Raw genomic sequence first — 14,402 nt, forward strand, 5'->3', positions numbered from 1 at the left:
TTTCAGAGTGTCAGACCTGACTTGCAAATATGTGGCTGCCCTTGAGGCCTCACGGCACATGCAAAAGTGGGTTCAGCAGCACACAGAGCAACTTCAGTTTGGGGTGTGCAGAAAGGAAAAACAGCAAGGGAAAGGAGACAGGTATAATGTCTGGCACACGGCACATGCACAGTAAATGATGAGGTGAAAGCCATTTGAAGTTCTTACCTCCCATAAATCCCAAGGTAAAGACTAAGCATGTCAAAGAGCAACAAAAATAAGACATGTTTATACATGATTATTTCAGTGAGTACAAACATTACAGATGCTGATCAGACTGAAGCAGACATACACATTCAACAGCACTTATCCCCGAATGTTTTAAAAATATTCGTTTAGTACCTGAATTTATACACCCCTCCCCACTGCATATTCAAATGTAAGTACCAAGGCATTTGAGTAAGGGTGTTTTTCTCCCTCTGGTATGAAATGAGACAGTGAAGCCACATTCAGTTACCAGTGGCATACCACATAGCCAGAAAAGAAACAAACCCAAGCACCTCATGAGTTTGTGGTCCATTAGGGTTAAATATGCTCCCATATACCCACACTCAATAATGTCAGTATGATTTCAGAACCAAGACTTCAACTAGTGTCTTTGGACAATAATGAAATATCTTAACCTCTTTTGCCACAGTACCCACCCTATAGAAAATAAATTTGCTTTCAAGATGAGGTGGCTTTTGCTAGGTTTTGTACTGTGGTTAGCACTAGAAAGTATTGATTTCAGACTCTTTCTTTTAATGGCTTCTGAAGCTAATAATACATACACAAAAACACCAAATACGGTATTGCTGAACAGTTTTGAAGAACCTACTCAATGCCTAATACTTGTTGCTTCCAGGAAGGGTAAGAAATAATTCTATTTTAAGTCAAATTTATACTCATATCCTGCACCATTTTACCCAATTACCAAAAAACCAACAAAAACCAAACAGCCCAATAAATATTAAAAAAAAAAAAAAAAAAAAAAAAAAGCTTATCCTGGCATGCAGCTTGTTCTGTCAGATAAGCAGGCACAAAATACCAATCTGCCCACTTAAAGTTCCAGAAAGTGGTAGCTTGCCATATTGGTGTATATCAAACTATGATACTAACTTGCAGATGCACTATTTCAATTTAGAAGAATCAAATGCCTAATGTTTGATCTCTCTAATAAAAGAGGTCTTATTGCTACAAAAATCTGTGTCATACAGGCCTATCTGACATGATACTGGAGAAATACTGTAAACATCCCAATTATGTTTATTACAAATTTTAATGGCAACCACAGGCAAAAAATTACCATGCAATACATATGAAATGGAAAATCTCGGGGAGGACAACAGCCAAATTCAGGATGCACTTCAAAGCCTCCAGCTGTTTAGACATAAAATGAAGCACAGTCTACCTGCCTCTGCGACTGGACAGGACCAGGTACAGGCAAGACCAGAATTAGGCATCCTCCTTTTTGATACTGCACTGCACAGCACTATGCTCAGGGAAGAAGCTGCTTCTGAACTATGAACAGAGGCTATGTTATATCCAGAAAAAGAAGGGCTTCACATCACTTGAATATCCATCTACAGCTTTATTCACCTTAAGTAACTGCAGATTATCAGTGTCTGCTTATTAAAAATCCCTTTGAGAGCAATTCATAGCAGCAGCACAGAACAGAGGTTGAATTCCCATCCACAGAGTAACAGTTTAAACCCATATAGCATACAGAGAATGTTAATTCAGGGAGGGACATACATTGGTTTGAATGAGTTGTCAATCAGTAGATCATCAGAGCAAAGGACAAGCATCCCACAAACACTTAGTGCCAGACTGTGGCCAGGATGATAGCCACTTGATTCTCACTGGACTTACACATCCAGCAGAGAAGACCAAGGTGCCCATCTACAAGGCACAGGTCTGGGCATCCAGCCCAGCCACCCACAGCTCAGGTCCACATTATCGTTCACAGAGGTGCAGGTCACGCCACCCTTGGCAACAAGTCGGTTATGAAGAGAGAAGGAATGGTGATATGAACCAACCTGGGAGGCGGGTGTGGGGGTCTTCCCCACAGTGGCATCTGGTTTAATGGGATCAAAATCCAGATCCAACAGGCTGGCTCCCTCCTGGAAGGGCCCAGGGGCATCAAACTTGGCAGCAGTGAGGAAGAAAAGCAGTATGAGCATTAGACACACACACACACAGAATAGAGGGAGGGTATGTGATATCCAGGAGCTAAGGCTGCAAGCGCAGAAGACATGGTGGCGATGCAAACACCTGATGTGACTCCTGACTGCTTGGTGCCTATAATCATAGGCAGTTCGCATGGGTGCCACTGTAAACCAAACCTGAGCCTTTTCCACAGGACTCATTCACCTTCTATCTGGCCAAATGAGCTGACATGGTGTAAGCACCTGACCTGCTGTCATCAAAAGGATCACTGCCACTGATGACTCAGAAGGGCTTCTCTTCTATTTTATATCTATTCCCCATAGCTCATCCAGCTGCCTTTGTACTGAAGGCCCAGGACAGACTTCCTCAGCCACATACAGAAGAGCTGCCATCCATATAACTTATCTCAGGAACATGGATCCAGGCAGAAAACCACTCAAACTGCTGGAAAACAAGTCTGAGAGACCTCAGAGATAACTCCCAAAGCTCCTAATTCCCTACAGCCTTCCAAGAGAGAGAGACAGAATATGGCAACTCCTTCAAGCTAAGGGATTTGAATCACTCCCCAATCCAAAAATGTTTTCAATGGTTCCCATTTCTGGACATCCCAGAAACATGCACACAAGTCTTCTAGCAAAGCATAATTTGAGAAGCTTTGCTCATCTCTTCGAAGTCAGCAGAATAACTCTGATTAACACTCTAGCTAAAGATAGCACATTCACTGATTACCATTAATAAAAGAGTCACTAAAAAGACATGAGTCATTAGTATTCAAAACCAAACTATCACTTATGGGTTTTAGATTTAACCTAACCACTACAAGACACTCATTTCTACTCAATGTCAGAGGAAGCTACTCTGTCCAGGAAGTCCAGGAAGATTTGCCCCTGTTTCCACTGACCTCCCAGCTCACTGGCCCTACTGTTTCAGCTACCTTTCCAATAACACACAGAGTGCGGCAGGTTGGTCTCCACAGTTATATCACAGCCCCGCAATGGAAAAAATTCCTAGAAAGCAGCAAGAGACACCACTTAAGAGAAATTCCTGTGAATACAACCCACACCACAATCATTTTCACCTCCTTTGGTTTCTTCTTACTCTCATTCTCTTCTGTATTTTCCCCTCCCTTATGAACACCTCTTTTTGAGATCCACAGGGATGAGGACAGGGAACCAAGCTCTCCCGTCTTGCAATAATAAACCCTAACCAGTATGCAAAAACCAACTGGCATTCTAGTACACTCCTCCAGCACATCCAGGCCACCCATCAGAGAGGCTCCAACCCCAATCTTTAGTTTTGTTTAGTACTGAGACATCAAAGGCTCCAATCATGGAACATTCCTACCTGCCAATCAAGACTTACATGCAAGGGCTAGCACACTTTACCCAGATTTCCAGAGCTCATTGGAGCTAAAACATCCGACAGGAATGACCCTGGGCCACACACTGAACACTAGTGCCTGTTGGGTGCTTCAGTGAATATTGTTCTGGCAACCAGAGTCTTCCCTCAGACCCGCATCTGATTGAAAGTCACAGCAGATCCCATCCTGGGTCATAGCACTGATCAGGTGCAGAACAGTACGTCTGAGAAAAGGCTGGCATTCACATGGAAATACATGATACAAACCATGGGGCAGACAGAGCTGTCTGTTATGATACAGGGTATAAGGAAGCACAGAAAAGATAAAGAGTTGCTCAACTGCCTGTGGTCCCCAACTTCCAACACTGCTGTCAAATCATCTTTCTGCTCTGCAAGCTTTATTTATTGCAATGCAAAATCTGACACAGACTTCCTTCCCTCTCCACTCTACCCTATGCCTGCTCCTCAGCAGCTGGGTGGAAGGTGGCAAACCAAAGGCAATGGAGCAGCATGATGCAAGAAAAAGTTAGAGAACGAGTCACAGATGAGCATTTATACAGACATTACTTGTGCTTTAACAAGCATTTAGGCAAAAAAATTATATATGTGTATTATATATATTAAAAAAAAAAAAAAAAAAAAACAAAAAAAAAAAACCAAAGTAGGTGCAGGTATCTCACGATACAGCCAGAAATCTGGTCAGGCTCCTACATATGCAAGGACTGCCATTTTCATAGATCCAACATAGAATTCCCCACCTGGGCATCCTCTCTTGCAATGATGTAAACCAGAAGGAAGACAAAGAGGAAAATACATCATTTGAAAATGGTTTTCCTTTTTCTGGGCTTCAAAAGGTGCCACAAGACAAGAAAAAAATATTCTGATGGGAACCACTGGCTGGTGAAGAGTGACAGACAGTGTCAGCAGTCTTAAATTCACAGCAGGCAGAGTCCTGCCCATCTAAACTGGAAGCACCTATCGTCTGCAATGAATTTCATGCAATTCATGTTGGCCTTCCCTGTGCAGGTGAAGGCTTTAAACCACAAAGCCCATGTATGAAGGCATAGAGAGCACAAAACTGCCTTCTCTCAGAACTGGCACAGATGCCAGGGTCAGCACTTGGGGATGTAAAAGAGAAGAAAACACATGCTTCATCCACACCCAGGATCAGTGGGTCTGGAGAGAGCATAATGTGGGATATGAGGAGAGCCATTATCCATGTGCATTGCTTCTGAATAAATGCAGCAATTACTTTCTGGCATCTTCATCAGTTTCATTTCTCCTGTTTCTTCAGTGAACAAAAGCTCTCAAAGGGCAACGTGTTAGTCAAAGCTGCCTTCCAGCCACTCTCCCCTCTAAGTTAGCCTCCCTTTGCCTTTGGGGCCCAATGTTGATCATGCCTTCCTCCTTCACCTGACCAGGTTTCATGGCTTGACACCTCCAAAGAGAAGAAAGGTAGAAAGGAAAAGTTCAGAGTCAGAGAAATATAAGGCAGGGCACAGCAGCTAACCTGCGAAGGGGTTGTCACACTTATCTCGGGGACAAAATTGTCATCAAACAGACTGATGATGTTCTCCTGCTTGATCTCCTTGGAGGGGGTGACTTTTGGAGGCGGAGGCACCGGAGGCCCTTTCCTCAACTGCATGCAAGTGAGCACACGGCCACAGCACAGACGGCGACACCCAAAAAAACCAGAGACAGGAACCAAGTTAGCCACAAAAACTGAAGGTGGGGGAAATCACAACCACAGGCACAGAGCAAGGTCCAATCAACTCCATTTGAAGAGAGAGGGAGGGAGGGCGAGGAGCTTAACTGAAACAAAACAAAAAAAAACAAACAACCACACACCTCCAGAGAAGGTTTGGCATCATTAGTTACACTTCAGCCATGGGCTGAAGTTTCCCTCTGCAGAGGAGAAGCGTAACACAATTAATATGCATTGACAGTACATGCATACATAATTAAAGCATGTGCAACCTTCAAAAGAATCACTGGGAAGGGAGCAGATCAATTACTGAGAACACAATTCCATAGACCAGGCCAGCACTGCCTCCCTTTACCATACTTACCATATCTAAGGGAATGAAAGATCAAACTCAATTTGTCCTATTATGTGTAGGTAACCATGAGGACAGACTCTGATCTGCCCAGTACTGGTTCTCTGGTGCACTTGTTATCAGTGTACCATAAGGTCTGAAGGAGCTCTTGATAGCGTCTTACAACTTTTCAGCTTTAGGCAATAACAATTCAGACTCCCGAGAAGCTGTGACTGCTGGAGGCCCAACTCTGCTCTCAGTTTCACCAATGAGCATTGACACTAACGAAGTCAGGTTTCCCAAATGGAGATCCCAGAGAAAGCATAACAAAGTCTGACCCTGCAACTCTAACACATCCTAATACCCACTGAGACTCAACCTGACACTGCATCCACAACCCTATGGGAGGCCATGGTAGACCCTCCCTAGACGAACCCACCCCCATCCTTTTCACATTTTCTTGTGCACAAGCCTGCAGTGATCATTTCTAGATCAAACCAAACTTTGAGAGGCTGCTGCTGTGTTGGAACAAATCAGCCATACAAGTTCCCAGCACCACAGCAATGCTCAGCAATGACAGTGCTTTCCATTTACAGTGATATTTTACAGTTATTTGATCTTCTCATCGTACCTAGGATCCCAAGGCAGCAAGATTCTGCCAGTAGGCACCCAGTACATCAGTGTGAGGCCCAGATCTGAAACACAAGAATCCTCAACTCCTAGTCCTGTGTTCACACCCTTCCAGAATATAACTGAGTTCTACAAGGCATTTATTCAGATTGCTAAGGATATGCCCAGTTTTCTACCGGGTTAATCTACTTTAGAGAGTGTGAGTGAGTATGCAAACACACATTCTCCACTAAATAGATGGCATGGGGAAATAATGAAATTAGCGTTTTCACTACCAACTTCTCACTGTTTACAGAAGGTGGTGTGTCCATATTTCCCAAGAACAACCCCTTCCTGAAAATCTCCTGCTTGGCACTTGCAAGAAGGGACCAGAAATCTCAGGGAAAAGCTATTCTCAGAACAGAGCCACCACCTGCAGAAATGGGAAGCTCCTATTACAAACTCAGCGAAAAGGTCTTGACACTTCAGCTATTTATTTCTCCAAAATAGTCATTCTCCTTCCTTCCAATCTAGCATCTTGAAGACCACCACTTCCACAGCGTCCAGAATTACCTCCAACAGCAGTCTGAAACCACATTTCAAAGACAACAGGATTGCACATTGATGTCGGGTTACACCTGGAAATTCATTAAGCACAAACAAACTTGCCACATAAATTCTTTCTGCTGACTTGGATCCCAGAGAGCTTTACCTTTCTAAACTCAACTTAGTTGCACTGGTTTCAAAGTGTCATTGCAGTGTTTCAGTGATGTAACCGAGAGCAGAAGTCTGGCCTTTGAAATTTCACGGACCCCTGAAGTCTGTGTCATCATCAAATTACTCACTGTGGAGACCTGATAGCAGTCACTTCTTCCAAAAGACAGAAAAAGCTGGTTTTGAGAATTAAAGAACAGCAACAGTAAGAGCGATATGGTTTTGGCATAGGAAACAATTCAAGATATAGTTAGTATTTATTTGATTTCTCTTGTTTTGCTGTCTTTCTCTCCACAGCCTTTGCATTAGTATTTCAGACTGGAGAGGCCAGAGAACTGTATTTGCTTGTTGCTTTTTGCACCATCCTCCCCCAGAGGATGAGGCCCCTAGTCTCTCTAGGAAGATCCTTGAACAAATCACTTACCCATAGGCCAAAAGTAATAACACCTGTGAAGATCTGAGTACTAGTCTGAAGATTTCAGTCACAACTGTTGAGAGAGTAGACACTCGTGTTTTCCAGCTGGCTGGCAAGCTGACACACACTTGGTTTCTAGACTTTATCCAGACAGGTACCAAGCTTAGGTCTGGGTATGAAACCCTTGTCCTTGTCTTCCCTCCCTATAGAGCCAGCTCCATCTCTTAGCACCTAGTACAAATATGGAGTGGAGTTCTTCCTCTTCACTGTAGTGAGGCTCAGAAGAATGAATTAAACACAGGTTGGGAAACAGCTGCCAGGCGGTGGCAGCATTAGCTGCAAATATCGTTTCAGACTTGCCTGTAGCCCATCTATGGTTCCAGCCAAGGCTGCACTGGAATATTCTGCTTGCTCAACATGGGGTGCCTCCAGCCCCATTCCTGTGGGCAGTAAAGCAGCAAGTGAATGAGAAAGCGCTTGTCGGCTGGCAAAAACAAGGCTTATGTTTACTATTTATAGCAAAGGGAAGAAGCCAAACTCGGCAAGACAAGTCCACAGGCAGGGCAAGCGAAGTCTGCAGTGAACAGCGCAATAAAACTGTAGGATTTCTTATTCCAAAGTTCAATCAAGTTATGCCAATCTCTGAAAAAAACAGGAAGGCAATTCTGGAAGCAACATCCTCTCTCCCTCATACACATACCCTACTCCCAGGTCCTAGCCAGAGTGGTGGCAAAGCTGCTTTAGGCTGTGCAATGCTGAGCAGTACAGAGACCCTGGATGCCAGACATCCACACATCTCACAGGGCTGGAAAAGACCTTTGCCAATGTAGAAACATCCCCTTTTTATCTCTAGATAATCCTGAAATTCAAAAATGCAGTGGGGAGAAAAATGTCGTGAGGGGCTATCCAGAAATGTGAGACAGCCTGCATCACAGGCCTGGATTTGGAATCAACTGCTACATATGACAACAGCAAGGAAGTTCTGGGTTGCACCCGCCTCTTTCCAGAAGCAATGGGTTTTCTCTTACCAGTTTGGCCAGAACCCCTCTCGGCTTTAATTCTTCCTGGAAGACTGTTCCCCTGTGTCCCACTTACTGAAATGCAAGGATTGGCACCAGACATAAATTTGGCACAGTTACTACTTTTCCCTGCTAAGCTTTTCCCCCACTCAACAATGGAGGGATGTAGAGGGGTGAGAAGAGGAAGTAAATGTTTTTATATGCTGAGTAGCAGGAGCTACATCTGCTATTTTAAACACACTGCTGGGTATCTCCCATGTAAGGGAAGGACTAACAAAGGCCACATGAAAGGTATCGCTCCATATAATGGACAGTTTTCTTCCTGGTACCCACCTAATCTGTTTGTAGCATAGTATAATTCCTTTATTTTTAGCATAATATTTTATCTTGGGATTAAAGTGAAACATGCAAAGCACAGATGTTCTCCTTATCAATATTAATTTTTTTCTTTGAACGTTCCTCAGTTACGGAAGTTCTTGAGAAGAAACTGGACCATTGAATTCCGCAGGTCAAATCAAATGCAAAGAACAAACTACCTTGCCTAGCTACAACTCTATCCTCCTTGGATCTTCTTGGCCATTCTACCAGACAGCAAAATGTGTTACTAGCCTTTCCCCTGCAGAGGTATTCAAAGACAGATTAGTTCTTCCCTGTATGAATTAGAGATGACCAATAAGCAACTTGTATTCTCAGGAACCTCTCAGGAACCAGTGAAGGAGAACAGCAGTCATTCATATTCTCTGTGCTCAGTAGCAGGAAGAGGTCCAAAAAGGCAACTGATGGATGACTTTGACTCACGGAGCTTGTGCCACCAGCGGTCATACTGCAGAGACATGGTCAATGTCATGGAGACACTACCTGAGATGGAGACTTGGGGATGCTTGCCCCAGGCGCTTCCAAAGTGGACGGTTCCAGATCATGGTTGACAGTCTTGGTCTCAGGGCTGGTGATGGGAGATCCATCTGGTGGAGGCGAGGGGCTTTTATTTGCTTTCGCTGGGGTGCTGTCACTGAAGGAATTGAAGGGAGAAAGGGAGAGAGAGGGAGAGAGAGAGAGAGAGAAGTCTGAGCCAAGCCTAGGAGGAGTTGTGCACAGATCAGCGGCCTCCATTATCTCTTTGCTTCACTGCCCAGACATGTGATGAAGACGTTTGAAGCCTCTACAAGCATCTCTGCTGAGTCACTTGCAGTCCAACACACTGCAGCAGCATTACTAGTAGCAGCAGGCTACTCCCTAAATTCCTACTGCACGGATATACTTTGCCTCAGACACAGAAAACCAAACAAAATAAAAACTAAACAGGCATCCTTAATTCTGCTAGGTTCTAATGTAAGTGCTTGACATTAAGTTATGGTCTTTTAATACTGGGGAAGCAGATGGTGGAAGGAATTCTGTGCAGCTCTTTTAGTTTTAAATTCTACACATAAGATTCTTTCTGCATGGTGGTGTACCCACAGGTGATACCTGCGTGGGTTATGACTAATAGATTTGCAATACCTGAACTAAGGCTGTAATCATAGAATATCACAGTCCTCTACATGGTACAAACTAGCTAAGCTGGAAGATGGGCAGAGTAGCCAGAAGTTTCACAGTTCACTCCAGACTGCAAAGGAAAAGCTACTAATAAAGATTTCTTTATTATGGAAAGTCTCCCCAGCCTTGTTTTCAGTTATGAACCCCTTCTGCCCTCATTTTTCCAATTGGTCCTTATTCCAGGACTGGACTGTGTGTTTCTGACACACAGTCAAGAAGGATTTTTCAGGGAATTAAGATGCAAGGAGCATATGCCAACAGCATTTGTTGGTTCATAACTTAGCCAGATTTGGGCAGAGTTTTCAAAGGAATGGGAAGAGGCACACACCTTTCCCTACGGGCTTGCCCTGGCCAAGTGTCAAGTCTTCGAAGTATGGAATCATGAGAGATTTATAAAAAGCTGGTTACCAGAGAATTTCAACAGGGACAAAGGTAAAGCCATTTCCCAGCCTAATTCTCAGGAGCAGCTGAATCATCATGGCTGAAATTCAGCTCCCCAAAAAGCAACTGATCAATTTGTATCAAGTCATGCAGAAGCACAGACACTGGCACAGGATATTTAGCAGAAGTGGTTACAGTTTGGCAAAGCTATACATAGCTGAAAACAGAATATAACAGAATATTGCAAAAGGGTTGTGCAACCTCATCTATAGTGGGTGATATTGTCTGCCTCCACTTATAAAACTGAAGTTCTTGTGAAGTTAAAGGCCTTGGGAGGAGGCTGAAAGGAACAGATCCTTTCCTACAACTTGAGACAAAGGCTGGCATAGAGCCATGCCTAGAGCAATGTAGGCCTGACTCTGTGGGGACATCAAGTTGATTACTACTTTGCTCTGCCCCAAGCGAGCCCAGAGCTCAAGACATGTACTTCCACTCACACTTGGATGCCCAAGGTGTGGTGGTCATTGGCTAACATGCATGATAGCCTCATTGCTAAACACTCATGAGTAGGGGAACAACAAGAGGAGGAAGGGACAGCAAGGCACTTCAACAAACCTACCCTTCCAAGCAAGCATCCGAAGCAGGGGGAGCTCAGCATTCCAGCTTTCAAGCTCCCCATCCCATTGCCTCTTCATTCGCTTCATCCTCACCCATTTCCCACCTCCCACTTTCTCCCCATATCCACACCCCACACACACATTTCTCCACAAAGCGCCTGTTCTCAGGTCCACATGCAGGTCAGATGTTTCTGGCAACACTGATGCCAGCAGCACACCAACATGATGCAACAAACCCAAACATATTCTCTGCCAGCAGTTCTCAGGGGCACACACACCAAGGGAAAAAGAGGGAAAGGAAGAGGAAAAGGGACTAAAGAACATGTACGCCAACCCCTGCAGCTCTTCAGTTCTACTGGATATGCCTACAGTGTCCTTCCTCAGAAGTCCCCAGAGATCACTTCAAAACAGTGGGTTGTGTGAAGGATTCTGCAAAATTGACAAGGTTGTGTGGCAGATTAAAATAAGTAATGGTTGGAAAGTGAAGGTAAGGAAGTCCTGCTCTAAGTGGGAGTCACCAGAGGACAGCAGAAAATGACTGGAAATGTCCTCTGATGCTAGAGTTGGGGAAAGAAAAGTACATATTACTTTCCCTACAGTTGAAAGCACTTTGGAAAAGATGAAGGACACAGTGATTTACTGCTAGGCTGCCAAGACTCCTCAAATGAGCAGACTACACTGGGAATATTGGGACTACTGGCTATCAGATGGCCTATCAACATAAGGGTAGGTTTTTTGTTCAAGGGACCTGAAGAGACCACTTCTCCCAGTGAGAAAGGAGTTCAGGCTTATTTTCTAAAGGCCATGAAACAGCTTTTCAGTGCCTTATTTCTGGTGCCTGGCAGTAACTTAATTTGGAGATATATTGGTAAAAGGCTCCCACATGAGAGTCCAGTTTCTTCTCATCACCCTACAAGGGCTGAGCAGGCCCCCCAGTAAATCTGTCATTAAGTCACTACTATTTACAGCTTGTTTGATGTGTTGGCTGATCCTCCAAGGAAAATGCCAGTGCTAATTTTGGCTGAGCCTTTCCAGCCCCCCCCCCCCCGAGTGACACCTTCATTCCTGAACTTGTTGCTTTGCACGCATTTAGTTAGAGCAACCAGCATCAAGAGAGCTTGTCACCAGGATCCTCTGTCCTTCACAGGTCCCCAGGGAGCACACACTGCCCAAAGTCCTGGCTCCAAACTGACTGCTTGCTACAGGAAACACAGGAAAAAGCAAAAGTGTAGGGACTGTCCCCACTGACCAAACCTGAGCACCACAGTAAAAGCAAGTCAGAACAGAAAGGTCATTACTCTCTCTTTTTCCTTCCCATGAGCAATTGGGAAGTGATGCCAAATCCAGGAATATCAGGCAGGGAAGGGAAGAGGGTGTCAACTTTCTTCTCCAAATAGAGAGCTGGGAACAGGGTCTAATGCAGTTGATGCAGCTGAAGAGAAAGCCAAAATCCTCTAGCCCCTTTAGAGCTTTTGAGCTCCCAGACTCCTCATGGGGCTGCCTCATCTGTTCTGGAAGAGCAGAGTAACATCTGCTGATGGGGTTCCCATGTGCTTGTAACAATCCTATGTTACAGTATGAATACTTTCCAATACGGTAAAAACAGACCAGTCACCTCCTGCCAAGTTCTGAAGTTAAAAAGTAAAAAACATTGGCATCTCAGCTAAGGCTTAAATAGGGCTTTTTAGCCAAAAGTAGTTTTTTCAGTACCAAAGGAGGCTGGAGAATTATTTAAAAAAGTGGGAGTGCGATAAGGAGAAAAAAGCACCTACATGCCCAAACAGTGCCACAAATGTACATTCTTGGTACAGATCAAAGACTGACTGAGTCCCAGACCCTCCCTCCCTGCACCAGGGGTTGCACATTCCTCTGTGACCAAAGCAGCTGCTCTGACAGCAGAAACCTTTAGCACAGCCACAGTCAGGCACCTTAACTGCTGGGCCATCTGAACATCAGGAGGGCAGAACAGGAGGACATTGTGTCTAGAACTCATCAAGATGAGATTTACTAGCTCTCTCTCTGTTGTAGCATCTGTCCATTTGCAGTGACTGGAAATACTAGACCTCCTACCTGGTGCAGGTATAACTCTGGTCCAACCAAAGACCAGAGACAGACACCCAGAGAAATACTCCTGCAAATCATCATTTTCCTACAGTAGAAAATGTCAGAAAAGTAACATAAGACATTCCTTCACTCATTTGAGGATATTAAAATCAATATTTGCCCATCAGCTTTCCCTGTGAAATTGCAATTCTTCACCCACTTTACAAAGGATGCACAGCAGAGACAAAGAGAAGGGCTGTATGACTTGCCCTAGTCAGTGGGAAGCCAGGATCAGAAAAGGTAAGATTCCAACCCACCAGCACTTGATTTTATTGGTGGCACAACATTATCTTGAGAATCATAACCTTTTTTCTTCTTATAAGGATCCCATGGAGGAAATACCAACACAAAGACTAACAGAAATAAGAATTAGAGGACATTTCCATGCCATTATGTGGCAATTCCCACTTTGCTCCAGAGCATGTTCTTGGTTATAGTAACTCTAGGCATCATAGCAATCCAGTTATTCAATGCCATCACTGCCTTGAAAGGAAAGATGCTGACATTAGTCTTTATACCAGACAACAGGCTTCCTTTTCCTTCAGCCCTGCACAAAATTTTCAATGGATGAAGCAAGACAGTGAGGATCCTCAAGAACAGAGCAAGTAAGGAGCAAAGCCAGAAGTGTCCTTCTCCCACCTCATCATCCTCCCAACGGGTAGATAGGACTGGACTTCTGAAAGACCTGCTTTGTTGTCCTCCCTGGCCAGACATGGAATGAGAATGCAGCATTTCAGATCTGTTCAAAAGGGCAAGCCCCACTAGGCAAAACTAGAAGTTGTTAATCACCAAAATTGCCCATATTTCCCATGAAAAACCCAGCACCACGCTTTTAGTCACACAAGAGCAACTGAACAGACAATGCCTGAGCTTTCACACTGCCGCCTTAGACAGGAAAAGAAGCAAGGGTTCAAACCAGGCACACAAGCAGTTAATGGGATTATCCAGACACAGATTGATCTCACAGGACCCAGCAGGCCACCAACATACCATATCATGCAAAGGACCCCACTCCCATCACAGGGTTAACACGTGCCAGGCTGTTAAGAGTCCAGCAACAGCCTTTCCAGTTTTAGGAACTAAATCAAACACATATCGAAATGCTGCTCTCCATACCAGTACCTGCTCATCTTTTTCCTCAGCCTGGCGAACAGTTTAGTTTTCTTTCTGTTGAGGATGGCACGCAAATCATTTCCGTTACAGAGTGGCACAGTCAAACCAGGGAGGAAAAGTTAAGCTTTCAAGCACACATTCACTTGGTGCCACAAATCCCACTGCAATCAAGATGACAAGATCTCCTCCCTTTCTCTCACACACAGGAACACACACACACACAGAAACATGTACACACTTCCTTTGGTTCATAGAAAGTTATGGAGAGGGCTTTCTGTGCCTTTCAAAGATCTACATATATGTGAGCAAACTAGTG

The 14,402-nt window shown here is 44.3% G+C and overlaps 1 protein-coding gene across 4 annotated transcripts in view; it reads right to left on the reverse strand.

The window, feature by feature from the left end:
- BIN1 (bridging integrator 1) overlaps positions 1–14,402 on the reverse strand; it is a 97,926-nt gene that overhangs the window by 14,956 nt on the left and 68,568 nt on the right. For 2 of the 4 annotated variants that reach the window (XM_030487645.1, XM_030487644.1), the window contains 4 exons: positions 9,198–9,348; positions 5,057–5,185; positions 2,058–2,165; positions 208–231 (listed from right to left, as the gene is read on the reverse strand). In XM_030487645.1, coding sequence (XP_030343505.1) covers positions 208–231; positions 2,058–2,165; positions 5,057–5,185; positions 9,198–9,348 — 412 coding nt within the window. The remainder of the gene's footprint in view (positions 1–207; positions 232–2,057; positions 2,166–5,056; positions 5,186–9,197; positions 9,349–14,402) is intronic. The other 2 variants (XM_030487647.1, XM_030487646.1) reach the window with 1 other exon arrangement.

The sequence above is a fragment of the Strigops habroptila genome, chromosome 5, assembly GCF_004027225.2.
Source record: "Strigops habroptila isolate Jane chromosome 5, bStrHab1.2.pri, whole genome shotgun sequence".
NCBI lineage: Eukaryota > Metazoa > Chordata > Aves > Psittaciformes > Psittacidae > Strigops > Strigops habroptila.